Below are 21,536 nucleotides of genomic sequence, written 5' to 3'. Positions count from 1 at the left end.
TTTCCGCGTCTGTATGATATTTGTTAAAATCTCATCCACATGTTGCTACTTTAATGCAGTGCAGACTTTCTAGCCCCTGTCAACGTACTCAAAGAGTTTAGACGTTCAGCACTGTGTAGTTCACTGTTGAAATTCAGTACATGACACTTCATGGATTTCTGCATGTAAACATCTTTCCTCCATATATACTGTCATCTCATAGAACATACCAAACTCCATCATAGGAAAGGAAGTTAGGGAAGATTCTCAGCCGAAATATGCTCCGGAAATGTACATATTTCCAAAGATATTTTTCCTATGTCCCCACAGGGCATTCACCTTTATAGGGGTCTGCACAGAGGAAGTGATTATTATTAGAAATGCAAGGGAAAATGAACTTGACATCTGTGTGACATAAAGGTTTAAGTGAAACTGAGAGTACGTGACATTCAATGTAGTCAGCACATTATTCAGCATGCTCCTATGTGTCAATGAGCACCTCAATACCAGTAGGCAGAGTGGAGAGCGGACACTGGGCTGCCTGCTAGCTCCACTCCCACCGCTTGTATGGGCGGTGCAGGCTGCTCTGTTCTTAGGAGGAATGCTGCTCACTCCAAGCTAGCAATCACTTGCATACAGTGCTGCACAAGTCAAGAGGCTTCTGCTGGAACTGAGGAATTCTAGTGCCTGGGCTGTCATCTCATCTCCATGCAGTTCTCTGGGACAAAGATCTACAGAAACTTCAAGCAGCTACTCCCTCTGTGCTGACTGTAATCTGAAGTAGAGGGAAATGTGCCCAGTCTGCTGCCAAGCAAGATAAAGAGCCAGCACACTGAAGGCACAAAGGTATACAACAAGCCTGTAACTACTGTACAACAAGCCTGTAATCTACCTGGAAAGGGTGCTGATCTTCAGAAAGGCTGGAGAACTCATCAGATGGGCTTACAGCTGTGAGTAGAAGCTTATTACACAATGTAATACTGATATCTACTGACTTCCACAACTCATGAGCTGCTACTGTTGTATGGTGTGCTGGAGATCTTCTGAACTTCTTGTATGACCCACCTGGTGGATTCGCTTACCAATAACATGTGACTAAGATGGAGGTTACAACTTTAGTCTCTGGAAGCTACAATCTTTCGGGAAATAGCAGCCAGCAGGAACCTAAAAGCTGGCCCTATGCAGCATGGGAGAGCACACTTATTATTATTGCTGTGGGGGCTATCATTTTATCCACTGTTATTGGAAATATTTTGGTAGTCTTAGCAGTATTTACTAGTCAAGCTCTTAGGGCCCCACAGAACTTGTTCCTGGTTTCTCTGGCATCAGCAGACATTCTTGTGGGGGCTTTGATCATTCCATTCTCCTTGGCCAAGGAGGTCATGGGCTATTGGTACTTTGGAAATGTCTGGTGTAGCATGTACCTTGCTTTAGACATATTATTCTGTACCTCCTCTATTGTTCATCTGTGTGCCATTAGTATTGACAGGTACTGGTCTGTTACCAAAGCTGTAAAGTACAACCTGAAGCGCACACCCAAAAGAATTAAGAGTATGATTGCAATTATCTGGTTAGTTTCTGCTGTTATCTCTTTCCCACCACTGCTGAAAACAAATACCCATAAAGAATGGAGATGTAATCTTAATGATGACACTTGGTATGTCTTGTTTTCAAGCACTGTATCCTTCTTTCTTCCATGCATCATCATGATATTCCTATACTGCCGGATCTATAGAGTAGCTAAACACAGGGCTTCTACGGTGTCCAACATCAAGAATGGTCTATCTGACTGCAACAATGTTCCACAAGGTATGTGTCACCACCAGGAGTACTTTGATGAGCACAACCCTCACAACAACCAGGATGCAGATGAAATGGACCTGGAGGAGAGCACATCTTCAATCCACAAGTTCTCAGAACCAACTCATCATGGCCCCACAAATACTGACAACCATGCAAAAGTGAAAAAGCTTTCATGGAGCATTAACAGAGGACAGAAAAGAAGAGAAAGATCAGTCTCAATCTCTCAAACTCGCCTGCAGCAGCTCAGGGAGAAGAGGTTAACGTTTGTCTTGGCTGTGGTCATTGGAGGCTTTGTTATTTGCTGGTTCCCATTTTTCTTTACATACAGTCTGGAGTCTGTGTGTAGAGGGAGATGTGGCATTTCTGACGCTCTCTTTAACTTTTTCTTTTGGATTGGTTACTGCAATAGCAGCCTTAATCCTGTCATATACACAGTATTTAATAGAGACTTCAGGAAAGCATTCCAAAAACTCCTTGCACACACTCCTAAAAGGACCATGTGAGAAGAAAGTGAATGTAAGGAAGCCGAAAAACTGATCTATAACTAGGTGCTGAGCACTAACATTCAGTCCGGCCATTTGACATTTTAAATAATGTGGCTAAGAAACAATTGACCTGGTTCCATTAGAAATAAATATGTTTCACAATTTAGTGCTTCAACTGAGATTATTTTTACTGGAAATTGTAAAAGGTGATATATTTAGATGATTTGTCAGTTCATTGTTTTTCCTAATCTGCAGTGATTTTAAAATTAGCTAGATTGTTGTACTCCAGCCAGTGAACTGATACCCTTTATCATTGTGCAGACCTCCAAGAAAGTGAGGGAATAGCCTGAACATATTTGGGTTTCCGCATGAGGTTATATTCATCTATATGTAAAAAAAATTAAACGGTGACTTTCACAGTGACCGCCCCTTCAACTGTGACTTTCACAGTGACCGCCCCTTCAACTGTGACTTTCACAGTGACCGCCCCTTTAACTGTGACTTTCATAGTGACCGCCCCTTTAGGCAGTAAAGAAATATGACCGTCCCAAACCTGGAGTAAAACTGTGTTTATGGCAGTTTGAAGAGAAAGAATTGCAGGCTTGTATTTGGGGTGCGGGGTTCATTTTTTGGGAATATCTCAGGAACGGTACGTCCCAGAGAGCTGAGACCCGGTCTAAAACCTTCCCGGACACCTGATGTACCTGTGTGCCAAATTTGGTGACGATCGGTCCAGTCATTTGGTCACGCATAAAGAACGTCTAGACAGACAAACAGAAACTCATATCTCATATAATATAAAAATTAGTTTCTGTCTGTCTGTCTAGACGTTCTTTATACGCGACCAAACGACTAGACCGATCTTCACCAAATTTGTCACACAGGTACATCAGGTGTCCGGAAAGGTTTTAGACCGGGTCTTAGCTCTCTAGGAAGTACCGTTACTGAGATTTTCACAAAAAATTAGCCCCCCCCAATACAAGCCTGCAATTCTTTCTCTTCAAAGCCCAACTGCCATAAAAACTGTTTTACTCCAGGTTTCCATAACAACCCAGCCATATTTCTTTACTGCTTAACCTCCTCAGGACCGCCGTACGCAGGATTGCGTCCTGCCGGCGGTCCTGCTCTTCTGGGTGGACGCATATACGCGTCCTCCCGCGAGAGCCGAGATTTCCTGTGAACGCGCGCGCAGTGACGGGGGGGTGATCACCCTGATCACCCCCTGTCATTGATAACCCCCCTGTAAGGCTCCATTCAGACGTCCGCATGTGTTTTGTGGATCCGATCCATGTATCCATGGATCCGTAAAAATAATGCGGATGTCTGAATGGAGCCTTACAGGGGGGGTGATCAGTAACAGGGGGGTGATCAGGGAGTCTATATGGGTGATCACCCCCCTGTCATTGATCCCCCCCCCCCCCCCCCCCTGGTAAGGCTCCATTCAGACATTTTTTTTGGCACAAGTTAGCGGAAATTTTTTGTTTGTTTTTGTTTTTGTTTTTTCTTACAAAAGTCTCATATTCTACTAACTTGTGTCAAAAAATAAAATCTCACATGGACGCACCATACCCCTCACGGAATCCAAATGCGTAAACATTTTTAGACATTTATATTCCAGACTTCTCACGCTTTAGGGCTCCTAAAAAGCCAGGGCAGTATAAATACCCCACATGTGACCCCATTTCGGAAAGAAGACACCCCAAGGTATTCCGTGAGGGGCATATTGAGTCCATGAAAGATTGAAATTTTTGTCCTAAGTTAGCGGAAAGTGAGACTTTGTGAGAAAAAAACAAAAAAAAAAATCAATATCCGCTAACTTATGCAAAAAAAATAAAAATTCTAGGAACTCGCCATGCCCCTCATTGAATACCTTGGGGTGTCTTCTTTCCAAAGTGGGGTCACATGTGGGGTATTTATACTGCCCTGGCTTTTTAGGGGCCCGAAAGTGTGAGAAGAAGTCTGGGATCCAAATGTCTAAAAATGCCCTCCTAAAAGGAATTTGGGCCCCTTTGCGCATCTAGGCTGCAAAAAAGTGTCACACATGTGGTATCGCCGTACTCAGGAGAAGTTGGGGAATGTGTTTTGGGGTGTTATTTTACATATACCCATGCTGGGTGAGAAAAATATCTTGGTCAAATGCCAACTTTGTATAAAAAAATGGGAAAAGTTGTCTTTTGCCACGATATTTCTCTCACCCAGCATGGGTATATGTAAAATGACCCCCCAAAACACATTGCCCAACTTCTCCTGAGTACGGCGATACCACATGTGTGACACTTTTTTGCAGCCAAGGTGGGCAAAGGGGCACATATTCCAAAGTGCACCTTTCGGATTTCGCAGGCCATTTTTTACACATTTTGATTGCAAGGTACTTCTTACACATTTGGGCCCCTAAATTGCCAGGGCAGTATAACTACGCCACAAGTGACCCCATTTTGGAAAGAAGACACCCCAAGGTATTCCATGAGGGGCACGGCGAGTTCCTAGAATTTTTTATTTTTTGTCACAAGTTAGTGGAATATGATGATTTTTCTTTTTTTTTCTTTTTTCCTTACAAAGTCTCATATTCCACTAACTTGCGACAAAAAATAAAAAATTCTAGGAACTCGCCATGCCCCTCACGGAATACCTTGGGGTGTCTTCTTTCCAAAATGGGGTCACTTGTGGGGTAGTTATACTGCCCTGGCAATTTAGGGGCCCAAATGTGTGAGAAGAACTTTGCAATCAAAATGTGTAAAAAATGCCCTGCAAAATCCGAAAGGTGCACTTTGGAATATGTGCCCCTTTGCCCACCTTGGCAGCAAAAAAGTGTGACACATCTGGTATCGCCATACTCAGGAGAAGTTGGGCAATGTGTTTTGGGGTGTCATTTTACATATACCCATGCTGGGTGAGAAAAATATCTTGGTCAAATGCCAACTTTGTATAAAAAAATGGGAAAAGTTGTCTTTTGCCAAGATATTTCTCTCACCCAACATGGGTATATGTAAAATGACACCCCAAAACACATTCCCCAATTTCTCCTGAGTACGGCGATACCAGATGTGTGACACTTTTTTGATGCCAAGGTGGGCAAAGGGGCACATATTCCAAAGTGCACCTTTCGGATTTCACCGGTCATTTTTTACAGATTTTGATTGCAAAGTACTTCTCACACATTTGGGCCCCTAAATTGCCAGGGCAGTATAACTACCCCACAAGTGACCCCATTTTGGAAAGAAGACACCCCAAGGTATTCTGTGAGGGGCATGGTGAGTTCCTAGAATTTTTTATTTTTTGTCGCAAGTTAGTGGAATATGAGACTTTGTAAGAAAAAATAAAAAAAATAAAATCATCATTTTCCGCTAACTTGTGACAAAAAATAAAAAGTTCTATGAACTCACTATGCCCATCAGCGAATACCTTAGGGTGTCTACTTTCCGAAATGGGGTCATTTGTGGGGGTTTTCTACTGTTTGGGCATTGTAGAACCTCAGGAATCATGACAGGTGCTCAGAAAGTCAGAGCTGTTTCAAAAAGCGGAAATTCACATTTTTGTACCATAGTTTGTAAATGCTTAACTTTTACCCAAACCATTTTTTTTTTGCCCAAACATTTTTTTTTTATCAAAGACATGTAGAACAATAAATTTGGCGAAAAATTTATATATGGATGTCGTTTTTTTTTGCAAAATTTTACAGCTGAAAGTGAAAAATTTCATTTTTTTGCAAAAAAATCGTTACATTTTGATTAATAACAAAAAAAGTAAAAATGTCAGCAGCAATAAAATACCACCAAATGAAAGCTCCATTAGTGAGAAGAAAAGGAGGTAAAACTCATTTGGGTGGTAAGTTGCATGACCGAGCGATAAACGGTGAAAGGAGTGTAGTGCCGAAGTGTAAAAAGTGCTCTGGTCATGAAGGGGGTTTCACCTAGCGGGGCTGAAGTGGTTAAAGGGGCGGCCACTGTGAAAGTCACTGTTAAGGGGGCGGTCACAGTTAAAGGGGCGGCCACAGTGAAAGTCAAAATTAAAGGGTCGGTCACAGTGAAAGTCACAGTTAAAGGGGCAGTCACAGTGAAAGTCACATTTAAAGGGGCAGGCACTGTAGAGGTCACTGTTATGGGGGAAACTGTTGAATTTTTTTTACGACACACGGAAGCATAAAATGAAATAGATGAAATGTACCCGTGTGAAACCGGGTCCTTCTGCTAGTAATATACACTCACCTAAAGAATTATTAGGAACACCATACTAATACGGTGTTGGACCCCCTTTTGCCTTCAGAACTGCCTTAATTCTGCGTGGCATTGATTCAACAAGGTGCTAATAGCATTCTTTAGAAATGTTGGCCCATATTGATAGGATAGCATCTTGCAGTTGATGGAGATTTGAGGGATGCACATCTAGGGCACGAAGCTCCCGTTCCACCACATCCCAAAAATGCTCTATTGGGTTGAGATCTGGTGACTGTGGGGGCCATTTTAGTGCAGTGAACTCATTGTCATGTTCAAGAAACCAATTTGAAATTATTTGAGCTTTGTGACATGGTGCATTATCCTGCTGGAAGTAGCCATCAGATACATGTACATGGTGTTCATGAAGGGATGGACATGGTCAGAAACAATGATCAGGTAGCCCGTGGCATTTAAATGATGGCCAATTGGCACTAAGGGGCCTAAAGTGTGCCCAGAAAACATCCCCGACACCATTACACCACCACTACCAGCCTGCACAGTGGTAACAAGGCATGATGGATACATGTTCTCATTCTGTTTACGCCAAATTTGGACTCTACCATTTGAATGTCTCAACAGAAATCGAGACTCATCAGACCAGGCAACATTTTTCCAGTCTTCAAAAGTCCAATTTTGGTGAGCTTGTGCAAATTGTAGCCTCTTTTTCCTATTTTTAGTGGAGATGAGTGGTACCTGGTGGGGTCTTCTGCTGTTGTAGCCCATCCGCCTCAAGGTTGTGCGTGTTGTGGCTTCACAAATGCTTTGCTGCAGACCTCGGTTGTAATGAGTGGTTATTTCAGTCAACGTTGCTCTTCTATCAGCTTGAATCAGTCGGCCCATTCTCCTCTGACCTTTAGCATTAACAAGGCATTTTCACCCACAGCACTGCCGCATACTGGATGTTTTTCCCTTTTCACACCATTCTTTGTAAACCCTAGAAATGGTTGTGAGTGAAAATCCCAGTAACTGAGCAGATTGTGAAATACTCAGACCGGCCCGTCTGGCACCAACAACCATGCCACGCTCAAAATTGCTTAAATCATCTTTCTTTCCCATTCTGACATTCAGTTTGGAGTCCAGGAGATTGTCTTGACCAGGACCACAACCCTACATGCATTGAAGCAACTGCCATGTGATTGGTTGACTAGATAATCGCATTAATGAGAAATAGAACAGGTGTTCCTAATAATTCTTTAGGTGAGTGTACATGTATATATATATATATATATATATATATATACACAGTATATAATAATATATGTAATAGCAGAAGGACCCAGCTTCGCACAGGTATATTTCATCTATTTCATTTTATGTTTCCGTGTGTCGTAAAATAACAGTTTCCCCCATAAAAGTGACCTCTACAGTTCCCACCCCTTTAACTGTGACTTTCACTGTGACCGTCCCTTTAAGCAGTAAAGAAATATGGCTGGGCTGTTATGGAAACCTGGAGTAAAACTGTGTTTATGGTAGTTGGGCTTTGAAGAGAAAGAATTGCAGGCTTGTATTTGGGAGGGGCTATTTTTTGGGGAATATCTCAGTAACGGTACGTCCTAGAGAGCTGAGACCCGGTCTAAAACTTTCCCGGACACCTGATGTACCTGTGTGCCAAATTTGGTGAAGATCGGTCCAGTTGTTTGGTCGCGCATAAAGAACGTCTAGACAGACAGACACTCATTTTTATATATATATCATATACACAGGCTGGAAACCTGTCCTGGTCATACCCAGATGGCATGGCTCAATACAAGCAAAAGCTGTGATTAGAACAAGTTTTCAGCCTCTGTACATAAATATTTCCATTCATTGGCAGTAAGCAGAGTTTTTGATAATTGTTGCCAGTTGATACCAACGTATATGAACAAAAAACGTATACATTTTTGTTACAGAATACTTTATCCATTTTTCTGTTTGGCACAATTTGTTTCTACTGGTAGAACAAGTCTTAAAAGTTTTTTTTCTTTTTTTTTCTTAATAGTGCAGGAAAATGTATAAAATTTGAATAAAACATTACTCGTCCTTTAAATGTTTCACCACTCCAGTGTGACCCCTGGCCTGTCAGTGATGACGCCACATATAGGCTTGACCAGTACAGGTAATCACCGGCCTTACTTGGTCGCTTATATATGAACATATATGATCGTTCAGGATCAGTGGGAAATGGGGCAGCAGTGGGGTTATTTATTAATCGCTGGCATTTTACTCCTGTCTTTGGTACCCCCAAATTTAAAATTTAGGTACATCTTCCACCAGTCTGTGCACCTAGATTGAAATCTACTCCAGCCCCTGACTGGAGTAGATTTCAATCATCATTTATGCCTTGAAACAGGTGTAAATGTTGGTGAATTTGCTGTGGATGATGGTCCTATCTTTGCTATCAGTATCAGTGGCAAGGACATTGTAAAAATGTCACAGGTGGACAGGCTTTTTTTTACGCCAAAAATTGTCATAGGAAGCAATATTAAATGACTTCCAACGTGTTAAATAATTTGCTTTTGGATGTTCCTATGTAGACAGCCTATATAATTTTGAATGGGTAAATACAGACACTGCATTTTATCACATTTAAAGTATTATATCCACCAATTTTCAGTTTGACATATAGCAATTCAGTATTTCATGGCCATTTTGTATCAGTGTGTGCATCCATTTGTGGTGGTTTATCCACTATTAACGACCATTTTGCATCAGTCTTGTATCAACTTTTAACAGCCGTTAAGGCCTCTTTCACAAGAGCGAGTATTCCGCGCGGGTACAATGCATGACGTGAACGCATTGCACCCGCATTTAATCCGGACCCATTCATTTCTATGGGGCTGTGCACACGAGCGGCGATTTTCACGCTTCACTTGTGCGTTGCATGAAAATCGCATCATGTTCTATATTCTGCGTTTTTCAAGTAATGCAGGCCCCATAGAAGTGAATGGGGCTCCGTGAAAATTGCAAGCAAGTGCAGATGCGGTGCGACTTTCACGCACGGTTGCTAGGAGACGATCGGGATGGGGACCCGATCATTATTATTTCCCCTTATAACATGGTTATAAAGGGAAAATAATAGCATTCTGAATACAGAATGCTCAGTACAATAGGGCTGCGCGAACAAGTGGATTAAGGTGAGTTAAATGTATTTTTTATTTTTTTAACCCCTCCAGCCCTATTGTACTATGCATTCTGTATTAAGAATGCTATTATTTTCCCTTATAACCATGTTATAAGGGGAAATAATACAATCTACACAACCTTGTACCCAAACCTGAACTTCTGTGAAGAAGTTCGGGTCTGGGTACCACATTCAGTTTCCTCTAAAAAGGAGCGAGTGCAAGTGGATTAGGTTCTTTTTTATTATTTTAACCCCTGTGAGGGGTAGCTTTCTTTCAAGGGATCAGCCTCACAGATACGGCTTCAGGACACCAGGTTTAAGGTCGAAACAGTGCATTTATTGTGGCACACCAGAAAAAGCAAAACAATAAACACTCACCCGTCCAGGCTCTAACTAAATACAGTATTCCTGACTCACCTAAGTGACCGATCACACACACACGTGAACCCATACAGCTTGCCCAGCCAATGTCCCACAGCCTCCTGGCTGTACAGAGCACAGTACACCCACTGTCTCCAGTCCAGTGTCTCTTGTAGGGGACTGAGGCTCAGTAGTCCACGTGACTATGGCCCTGTGACCCTCCCAGACATTGCTTCGCCACCCAAATCCAGGCTATCTCCCAGCCTTGTGGTCCCTCAGCCTTGCCCAGCTGGGACCACACTCAAAGAGCCTCCAGGCCTCTGTCCATAGGTAATCCCCCCCTTACTTACACCCTGGCAGGTGCTTTATGCCAGAATAGGGACCTGTGTGAGACCTGTCACTGTCTCACATGCACCCCCCCCCCCCACCCCCTTTGTTCAAGCCTGTGAGGGTGAACACCTGCATAACCATGGGAGACTAGTAAGGGGGAATCTCCATCAACCACAGTTTTCCCCTTGTTTTGCCCCAACCAGGACAGCAGAGCCCAGTTTGTCACCAAGACCAACTCAGGTTCTCTCTCTGCATTGACACCGGTTTATCAGCATTGACATCGGTTTACACATTTATCAGTGGCCTCCACAGAGGTCCCTCCATGACTCATCAATAGTTCTGTACACCCTTTCAGCATACAGTCACCACCAGGTATTCTCTGTTCTCAAAACAAGCTCACAGACTTGCCACTCATCTTGTCAGACACATTCATCTTTTGGTTGCCACTAGCAACCACCAACCACCTTTGTTTTATCACACTTTGACATGGGAGCCTCACTCTCCGAGTTGCTATCGGTCACAGCACATCCGTCACATAAACCGCTCATGCCATTATCAGCACTGATCTCTAGGGCCACAGATAAGCTAATCCCCACATTGGACACTTCCTTAGTAACCATAGAACACAGTGGAGACTGCTTATCCACCTCTGGTACATGTGGTACACCCTCTAGCACTGCCACATTTTCCTGCACATTTTCTACAGTGGGTTCCCCCAGCTGTGTGCTCTCAACATTTATCAGCATTTCTGCATTCTTTATAATTTTTTCACCAGGGAGCGCTATTCCCCTGGTCACATCCTGCAATGGAAAAGGCATGTCACTGTCACAACATATTTCATATGACATCACATTTTCATTATGCATTTCCGCACTCTTGGCACCATCACTTTGCACTTTATCAGCACCATTGTTTTAAATGCTCAATATTCTTTCCCCATGTGATGGAATCATGTGATGACCGGAGATCATGTGATGGAACATGTGATGACCGGAGTGACGTCATCACATGTCCTGTTCATGCAATTAATGCTCACCCCAGGTCCTGTTCAGCAAAGGAGACAGAATGAGATGCCGGGCTACGCGAACAAGTGGACACAGCGCTATTTGACTGTATTCAGAATGCTATTATTTTCCCTTATAACCATGTTGTAAGTATGAGTATCTGCAGAAGTGTCTACCTTACCCCCACAGCAACAAAACGATACCACGCCCCAGTAACACATCATATATACGTGAAACTTCATCACAAAGTTCACAAGTCCCAGATCACACTGGAGTCTCACACTCGTACAGTGCGAGCCACTGGACAGTTCATGCTATTCCCATGAATGTCCCACACATAGTTCTCAGCCACCGGGCTGGTCTGAACCAGGATCACCAGACCCTCTGCAACACACTGAATAATTGGAACACTCTTACCCATTGTTGTCACGGGTTTGGCAGTCCAGGGAGATGATGAACCAGGATCCTCCATACCACGATCACCTGCAGACTCCTCACTGCAGTGGTTACCACGAGAAAAGCCTTGACTCCAGCCTCCTTCCAGACGGGGAGTCACACTCTCTGGAGACCTTTCTTTGGGCTCTCCAGCTGCAGAATATGAAACCCTTTCTCGGCTCCATAACTGCTGGACAGCTGCATGCTGTCATGGTTGGTCGTAGCAAACGCATCACGGCTCCTCCACACATCCTCTCCAGGATTCGCTGCACACTGGCCATAAACACTTGTATTCTTGAGAGCTGCACCGCTCTCAATCTCACTTTCTTCCCGTCGGTTGCCCTTGGCAACAGCACACATTGGCCTTTCCTCCAAACCTCCAGGTCCATCACAGAGACCTTGGACTTTAACAAAGTGTCTATTCAGCGTTAAAGATTCTCTCTCCAGCGCCATCAGCAGATGTGCCTCCAAAGCCTCCCCCATTAGATTCAAGCACAGCAATTTCCATGGGTCATATACCATATCCTTTGCCAGGGTTTCTCGCTGTTTTATATGCGACCACCGTCTGGCATATTCCTCCACGAGACCCATGACAACAGACTTTCAGCATGCATGTCCATTTAATCAGAGACCACAAACATTTTTCCAAGGTCAGTCTCTTTAAATTAGGGCTACTGGCCCTTTAAGCTCTACACAGCCTTAGGCTACATGCACACGACCGTTTGTTTTTAAATTGCGGATCTGTTGTTTCCTAGTTGGTTTCCGTAGTGCTTCCGCATCCGTTCCCTCTTGCTGCAAATTGTGTCCGTTGGGTGTCCTTATGTCTGCCATTTTTTTTGCGGTCCGCAAAACAACAGAAGCAGGAAATTGTGTCATTTTTACTATCTCCTCCCAGGATACAGGTATAATTATGCTGGTAATCTGAGTGTTTGGTGGCCATTTTGTCCAGTCTTTACAGTATATTGGTTGTGGTTGGTTTGATAGGCTTTGCTCCCAGCATATTTTGTGCTTTCAACATGGAAGAAGACTCTGATGAGGTTCTACTGCACTGGCTTATTGCTCGGCGATGGGGACAGCAGTCCATTCTGTTGTACGAGGAGAAGAAGATTTTGGGTCCATCCCATTGTTTCTCAACGGTGCAGGAAAGGACACTTTCATACCCTGTACAATGATCTTTGTCTGCATCCTGAAAAGTTCTTTGCCTACTGTCGGATGTCCGTGTCAACGTTTGATATCCTGTCGTCTCTCCGTGGAGTCCTCACCTTTCAGGACACGACCATGAGGCGCTGCATTTCTCCAGAGGAAAGGCTAATCGTCACGCTGAGGTAAGCAATGTGTTATTTATTTAACAGTAATGTCTAGTGCTTCTGTCATGATTAACATGGGTGTTGTTAGACGTGCAAATGTATGATGAACTTTCCTTTTATTTATTTTTTAAATGATAATCATTTGACAAATAACCATCAAAACTGAAATGTACTTTTGTGTTTGCCATAATCATGCATTGCTCTGACTTTCAGCATGGAAATGGCGTGAATGCAATATGTGTAAACAGAGTTTGTTTTAGTAGTGGCACTTTTTTTTTTTTGTGGTCTGAAGTACTGTTCGGAGTGTCATGTTTGAATTATAGTTTTTTTTAATGTTTTTAACACGTGTTTGCAATCAACCATTATAGGTATTATGTTCATAATGTATAACTTTTTTAAAGAGTTCTGATTGTAATTTTTTTGTTTTCAACAGATCCCTGGCAACTGCAAACTCATTTGCATCACTGCATTTTGAGTTTCTTTTAGAAACCTCAACGATATCTCAGATTGTGCGTCACAAGTGCCATGTCATCTCCGAGAGACGGTGATGCCACAGCCCAAGGTAGACGATTGGGTTCGGATCGCTGAGGGCCTCGCAGTTTCCAAACTGCATAGGGGCAATGGATGGTAAACACATCCTTGTGAAGAAGCCAGTCAACTCATGGACCCGATTCTTCAATTATAAACATTATTTTTCGGTAGTACTGATGGCTGTTGCTGACAGTAACTACCAGTTTATAATGGTTGATATCGGGGCCTATGGAAGCACTGCGGATGCTCGCATCTTTAGTGCTTCTAGAATGGGTGAACCGCTTTGTGCCAACCAGCTTGCCATGCCCGAGCCCAGAAGACTGCCCGGATATGCAGGTCCACCGGCTCCATTTGTCATCGTTGCTTATGAAGGGTTTGCATTGACATGCCATGTTATGCAGCCCTTCCCCAGATGCGGTTTTGATGACAGGAGGCGCATTTTCAACTACCGGTTGACTCGTGCCCGTCGGTATGTTGAGTGCGACTTTGGAATACTCTCTAGCAAGTGGAGGTTGTTTATGTCATCCATACAAATGGATCCAGAGAATGCTACCCTGGTGACTCAAGCTTGTGTTGTTCTACACAACTTCATTAGGCTTCACGAGGCTTCCTCTTCTGTTGACATGGAAGAATTTTCTACGTCATCAGGTTTGGATCTGACCCTGCATAGACGACCTGGGACTTTAGGTCTTGCAGTTCGGGAACTCTATGCAGACTTCTTTTCCAGCCCAGAGGGGTCCGTGCCATAGCAGATGGATGCTATTTGTGGCAGGTTTTGATTTCTTTTGGGCTTGTTAGTTAACTTTTTTATTTTCAGATAGAATATATACATTTTATGTTATAGTTGAGTGTAGGGATTCACAAGAGAATGAGGACCCTTGATGTGGGCTTGTGGGCTGAGGTTTAAGGTCCATACTACAATATTTTTTGTAGAAGACTTTTTGATTGCAAAAAGTTTTTCAATTACACTATAAAGAAAAAAAAAGCTATTTGCTGTACGGTCCTATAAACCTTCTAATACCTCATTGACATCTGTCTACTGCAAATTATAAATATAAAAAAATGTACAATGTGTGTGTGGTTATTTTAACAATACATGTGTTGAAATGTAAATTTGGTAATGGAAAAACATAAGACATAATTTTTTTCATCCAACATTTTACTGGAAAACTAGCCTGACCAATTTTGGAAAACAGACAAGTAATTCAATAACATTTAGAAAATAAAATTACATAAATATTTTTAACAAAAATAAAAAAACATTATTATAAGTCCATCAGATCCCTTGAGAAAGATCCAGCACCATATGAGGGTCCTGGCCGAACCTGGGCAGGATCCTGTGCCCCTGTGGGATATGTTGGAGGGTAATTTGGTTGGCCAAAAGGAGGATTAGAATCTTGAGATAAAGGGAGATTTTTCTGGCTATAATAGGGCGCATGATGGGTTGGTGCCCTAGGTGGTAAGCTGCCTTGTTGTTGTTGAATTTGGCCCAAGACCACTTGCCGTCTCAGACGATCAATTAGGGAATGTATGTCCCCCTGATATGGGTGTCCATACATTTCAAGGACTAACGAGATTGAAGCAATACATGCTGCTTGCCTCTCCTGTGGCACTTGTTGTAGTAAAGGTGCCATTAAGACCTCCTCACGCCCTTCAGTCCTCTTCTGGGCTAGGTACTGAATGACTTGGGAGTCAATCAGTTCTTTAGTTGGTAGCCCAGAAGAAGCCTGAGGCCTACTCTGTGGCCTTTGGGTCTCATCAGGGTTCACTTCACCAGGCCCAGCAAGTCCACATTGAACACCTTCAGACTCTTCTTCTGCCAGATTTGTGGGACTCAATTCTGGCAAAAAGACGGCAGAGGTCTCTGCACCTCCTGGATCGGACTGTGGTGATGGCTGTGGTTCTGGGTCCTCCAGACTGTCAACAGTACTGTTTGGGAACAGATTTCAAAAGAAACATTAAAAAGCCAAATAAAGATTCCAAAACAAATACAATAATGCAAAACATAGTGCTGTCTGGCCAAAACAAAGGGGAGACTACACACATCACACAAGGGCTGGAAATATGAATAATTTCTATTGAAACCATGGGAGCCCCATCACATCATGAAATCAATTGTTGTACTGTTGATGTGTATAGTCTGAAAAATGCAACCATAAACTCAGCACATTGCAGGGTTTAGGCCTTTCAAACATGAACACATGCCGACACATTTTGGAGCTATCCAGCTTCTGAAATTACGCCCATGTATATAAAGGTAGAGTGTTAAATCACATTTTATATCATGGGACAACCTTGTAGATAGACAAAGCCCATCATATATTGCATGCCAAACCGGAAGGAAAGGTCAACAATATTGTCATAGTGTCCAATGTTATAGGTATATATATTTATATAGATTTGTGTACATAAATACATTATGGCCTTACGGCCTAAGATTCATCACGAGACAAAGAAAGCGTAATTGCTCTGTGTATATGTAGGGTCTTTTCTTAGGAGCCCCCTCACCACTCTGCACCATCTCTGTGACTTCCCGACGGAACTGATCCCTACAACTGTTCCATTTTGTTTTGTCTTTTTTTAACTGGGGAAACATAAATTAGTACAATAAAAACTATGACATATCCATTAACTCCAATAATACAGTGCAAAGTAACATAAAAAATGCAAAAAAAAGTGTATATTTTAAATGCCTAACATGGGAATATGGCCATCAGATTGCACAGTATAGGACATGGATCTTGAAAACAGCCCTGAGTCAACAGATCAGTCACATAGGTCCATGGCCCGCCAACATTAAGTCAACAGCAGAGGCATGGCCCAGTGTGAGTTAGCTCAGTATTTTCATCTACAATGCGTATTTTCATTATTTCGATTGAATTACTATTGGTGTCGCTTAAAACACTGTCACCTCACCAGGCCAAACAACACCACAGAAATATCATGTCTTGTCCAACATGCCGTGGCAGGTGTGGGCAGCAGCAGCGTTTCTAACAGTACCTGATCAGCAAACGCACAACTAAATACACACCAGGCCAATGTTGGACTGTACATTGTGTTACTGGGGTGCAGCGCTGGAGACTAATGTAAGAGAATTGCATTAATTTTGAATTAATTAAGCTTATAACTAGCCCTTTAAAAAAAAAAAAAAAATGAAGTAAGGGAAGAGGACAAATCCATTACAATAGGCCCACATGTCGCCAAAACTGTAAGGCCCCTTGCAGCCGAGCGATCCTCCCACAAGGAATCACCATTGCAGCACCCATCAGCAAATGATGGTAAACATATTGCGTTTTATATTGATTTTGCTGATACAAGGAAACCCATACAGTTCTGAAATGTAGTGGATAACAGTACCATAATGCAGCGAATGTTATCCAATACATTATAGAAACTTAAGTGTTAACTTTGCAAGGCAAACAATAATTCTATAATGCTATCTGCATCCAAACAGTGCTGCAAGGTCAGGCCGGGAGGACCGCTCATTTGCAAGGTAACTAAAGGGCCCAATCTATTGATACATACTGTACTGTGTGCAGGAGAAAAGAAGGTGACATGCCTTCATAAACATGATGGTGATGGGGAAATTGTAATATCTGTTACCACACATGCACGGCCCAGACCACAATTAAAGCGTGTCCACAAAAGGGACACAAATCTGACCGCATATAACTACTACCAAATTCATTATTGACAACACAGGGACAATACACAAAAGGACCTCACTTGAACTAACCTATATCCACACGACCTCTGCTGTTGGCACGTGCCCATTCCAAAGGCCTCATGTGCCTGGCCACTTCTTCCCACGACCCATCTTTTTTCAGCCGGTCATGGTAGAGATTTGTCCTTGTGCCCCACAACTCAGGACGTTCCTGGACTAAGCTAATTAATTTATCAACGTCCCAATGAAATCTGCACAGAACGAGTGCCAACTTTTTGTTTTATTTTTTTTAAACTTCAAAACTTAAATTCCTTTGTACAAAGGTTGCTGCAAAACGGTTCCACAGAAACAGCGGAAGCGGATGACATACGGATGCCTTTCGATGTGCATCCGCTGTTTCAGCGGATCCATTGACTTCTATGGGTCCGCAAACCATCTTTTGCGGCCAAGAATAGGACATGTTATATTTTTTATGCGGAGCACGGAACAGAGCAACGGATGCTGACATCACACGGAGTGCTCTCCGCATCTTTTGCGCCTACATCGAAATGAATGGCTCCGCATCCAAGCCGCTAAAACAGCGGCTCGGATGCGTACAAAAACAACGGTCGTGTGCAAGTAGCCTTACAGCAGAAGTCAACAGCACCTGCTCGTTCTGCTCCCAGCAACACTTCACTTTCTGTACAGCAATTTCCACAGCACTCCTCATGGACAATGCTTGCTGGTGCCCCTAGCAACCTGTTGTCATGCCCTTTTGCACGGACATGGCGCTGGTGCCCTCTTTCCTGCATCCGACACCAATTGTGAGGGGTAGCTTTCCTTGAGGGGATCTTCCTCACAGATACCGCTTCAGGACACTAGGTTTAAGGTCCAAACAGTGCATTTATTGTGGCACCCCAGCAAAAGCAAAAACAAGCAAAACAATAAACACCCGTCCAGTCACAGTTCTCACACACACACACACACGTGAACCCATGCGGCTTTCCCAGCCAATGTCCCACAGCTGGGGCAGACTGACCATTCAGGCCTTCGGTCATGGACCGAGGGCTTGGGGCCACTAAGGGGCCCGACGGCAGTGGCAGCGGCAGGGAGAGATGATTCCATTGTGGAAGCGCTCATGTCTATATTCATCTGTATCGCAGTCCTCCATACGGTGATACAGATGAACAGTGAGGGGAAGAGGAGAGGGGTCTCCCTTACCCGTTCCTCTGTGCCTGCAGCCTAAAAGAGACCGGTGCAGTCGGCGCGAAATTGTGGCGCCTGAGCCAAACAGAGTGGGACACAGGCCGAAAGAGGCCTGCATCGCATCACTGAGAGTGTCATGGAGGTAAGTATATGTGTTTATTGTTAATTATTTTTAGTGTAGTATGGCAAGAAGGGGGGGAGCAATATGGGGACCCCTATATACTCGCACATTATGGGGGGCATCTATTGGGGGCCCCTATATACTGGTGTATTATGGGGGGCACTATGGAGAAGGGGCGGAGCACTATGGGGGCATCCATTGGGGGCCCCTATATACTGGCACATTATGGGGTGCACTATGGCAAAGGGGGAAGCGCACTATGGGGGCATCTATGGGGGGCCCCTATATACTGGCACATCATGGGGGCACTATGGAGAAGGGGGGAAGGATCACAATGGGGGCATCTACTAGGGGCCCTATATACTGGCAAATATTATGGGGGCACTATGGGGGCTTCTACTGGGGGCCCTATATACTGGCACATATTATGGGGGGCACTCTGGAGAAGTGGGGTGGAAAGGAGCACTATGGGGGAATCTACTGGGTTGCCTATATACTTGCATGCATTATGGGAGGGTGCTATGGAGAAGTGGGGGAGAAGAGCACTATGGGGGCATTATATAGGGGCATTTAATACTGGCATCCATTTGGGTGCCACTATGGGGAAGGGGGGGGAGAAGCATTATGGGGGCATCTATGTGGGGCAGTCTATAGGGGCATTTTATACTGGAACATTATGAAGGGCACTTTGGGGATGGGGAGGAGCACTATGGGAGCATCTTCTAGGGGCACTATATAGGAGTATTTTATACTGGCACAAATAGGGTCAATGTGGGCACCTTAGCTCAACTGGGGGCACTAAGTATTTTTTGTAGTGGCACACAGTACAGGTCATTTGATCACATGAGGGCACTCTGGGGACATTCGTTCTACTGGGGGCACTAAGAGGAGTTTTTTTTTTACTGGCACAAAATAGGGCATTTTTTGTACTGGCGCACATTATAAGGGGGCTTTATTACAACTGGGGGACTATGGGAGCATTATTACTTCTGGGACACAATTATTGTTGTGGGCACTGTAGGAGCACTATTACTAAGTGCACTCTGGCACAGAATTACTACTATTGCTGAGATTTTGGGGCGCACTATTACTGTGGGGGCACCCTGGCACAGTATCAGCTTAGCACAGTTATTTTTGGGGAACATTATGGTTACACTATTAGTGTCAGGGACTATGACATAGTGGGAATAACTGAGACATGGCTGGATGATAGCTATGACTGGGCAGTTAATGTACAGGGTTACAGTCTGTTTAGAAAGGATCGTCAAAACCACAGAGAGGGAGGGGTCTGCCTTTATGTAAAGTCCGGTCTAAAGCCCACACACCGTGAAGATAGAAGTGAGGGACATGAACATGTGGAGTCACTGTGGGTAGAGATACAAGGCGCGAAAAACAATAATAAATTACTAATAGGAGTTTACTATAAACCACCTAATATACCAGAGTCCACAGAAAATCTACTACTAAACGAGATAGACGAGGCGGCAAATCATAATGAGGTGGTTATTATGGGGGACTTCAACTACCCAGATATAGACTGGGAAACTGAAACTTGTATATCTCATAAAGGAAACGAAATTATCATTCAAGAGAGCGTTTCTACAGGGAGGAACAAAAATACCAAACTTCAAAAAAGCTAAATTTAGCCAACTAAGAGAGGCCATAGGCCTAACTAAATGGGATAAAGTCCTCAAAAATAAAAATACAGCCACAAAATGGGATATCTTTAAAAGCATCCTAAAATCTCATTGTGAGAGGTACATACCGTATGGGAATAAAAGGTTAAGGAACAAAAAGAAACCAATGTGGATAAACAGAACTGTAAAGAAAGCAATAAATGACAAAAAGAAAGCATATAAAACACTAAAACAGGAAGGTAGCACGGAAGCACTGAAAAACTATAAGGAAAAAAATAGAACATGTAAAAAACAAATAAAAAACTAGAGACTGAGAGATTAATTGCCAAAGAGAATAAAACTAACCCTAAAATGTTCTTCAATTATATAAATGTTAAAAAGTATAAATCTGAAGGTGTTGGCCCGTTAAAGAGTAATGAGGGGGGAGTCGCAGAGAGCGACGAGGAGAAAGCAAAGCTGTTACATATTTTTTTCTCCAATATATTCACTGAGGAAAATAAACTGTCAGATGACATGCCGAATGTTGAAATAAATTCCCCATTAAAGTGTCCTGTCTGATCCAGGAAGAAGTACATCAGCGACTTAAAAAGATAAAAATAGACAAATCGCCAGGACCGGATGGCATACACCTTCATATCCTAAGGGAATTAAGTAATGTCATAGCCAGACCCTTATTTCTGATATTTGCAGATTCTATATTGACAGGGAATGTCCCACAGGATTGGCGCATGGCAAATGTGGTGCCAATATTCAAAAAGGCTCCAAAAACAGAGCCTGGAAACTATAGGCCGGTAAGTTTAACATCTGTTGTGGGTAAACTGTTTGAAGGTTTTCTGAGAGATGCTATGTTAGAGCATCTTAACAGAAATAAGCAAATAACGCCATATCAGCATGGCTTCGTGAGGGATCGATCATGTCAACCAAATTTAATCAGTTTCTATGAGGCGGTAAGTTCTAGACTTGACAGCGGCGAATCAATGGATGTCGTGTATCTGGACTTCTCCAAAGCATTTGACACTGTACCACATAAAAGGTTAGTATATAAAATGAGAATGCTCGGACTGGGAGAAAACATCTGTATGTGGGTAAGTAACTGGCTCAGTGATAGAAAACAGAGGGTAGTTATTAACGGTACACACTCAGATTGGGTCACTGTCACTAGTGGGGTACCTCAGGGGTCAGTATTGGGCCCTATTCTCTTCAATATATTTATTAATGATCTTGTAGAAGGCTTGCAATGTAAAATATCAATTTTCGCAGATGACACTAAACTGTGTAAAGTAATTAACACTGAAGAGGACAGTATTCTACTACAGAGCGATCTGGCTAGATTGAAGGCTTGGGCAGATAAGTGGAGGTTTAACACTGGCAAATGTAAAGT

At 43.2% G+C, this 21,536-nt stretch overlaps 1 protein-coding gene across 1 annotated transcript; it reads left to right on the top strand.

The window, feature by feature from the left end:
* Window positions 1-592: 592 nt before the first annotated feature.
* On the top strand, window positions 593-2,805 carry LOC122926379 (alpha-2Da adrenergic receptor-like). Its single transcript, XM_044277754.1, has one exon. The coding sequence runs from the start codon at window positions 1,080-1,082 to the stop codon at window positions 2,283-2,285; it is 1,206 nt and encodes a 401-aa protein (XP_044133689.1). The 5' UTR covers window positions 593-1,079; the 3' UTR covers window positions 2,286-2,805.
* The last annotated feature ends 18,731 nt before the right edge of the window (window positions 2,806-21,536 follow it).

This window comes from Bufo gargarizans, chromosome 2, assembly GCF_014858855.1.
Source record: "Bufo gargarizans isolate SCDJY-AF-19 chromosome 2, ASM1485885v1, whole genome shotgun sequence".
NCBI classification, from domain to species: Eukaryota; Metazoa; Chordata; class Amphibia; order Anura; family Bufonidae; genus Bufo; species Bufo gargarizans.
This window is presented reverse-complemented; position numbering and strand designations above follow the sequence as displayed.

Excerpts from the sequence above, each read along its gene's own strand:
- LOC122926379 (XM_044277754.1), top strand. The coding sequence starts at position 1,080 with ATGGAGGTTACAACTTTAGTCTCTGGAAGCTACAATCTTTCGGGAAAT.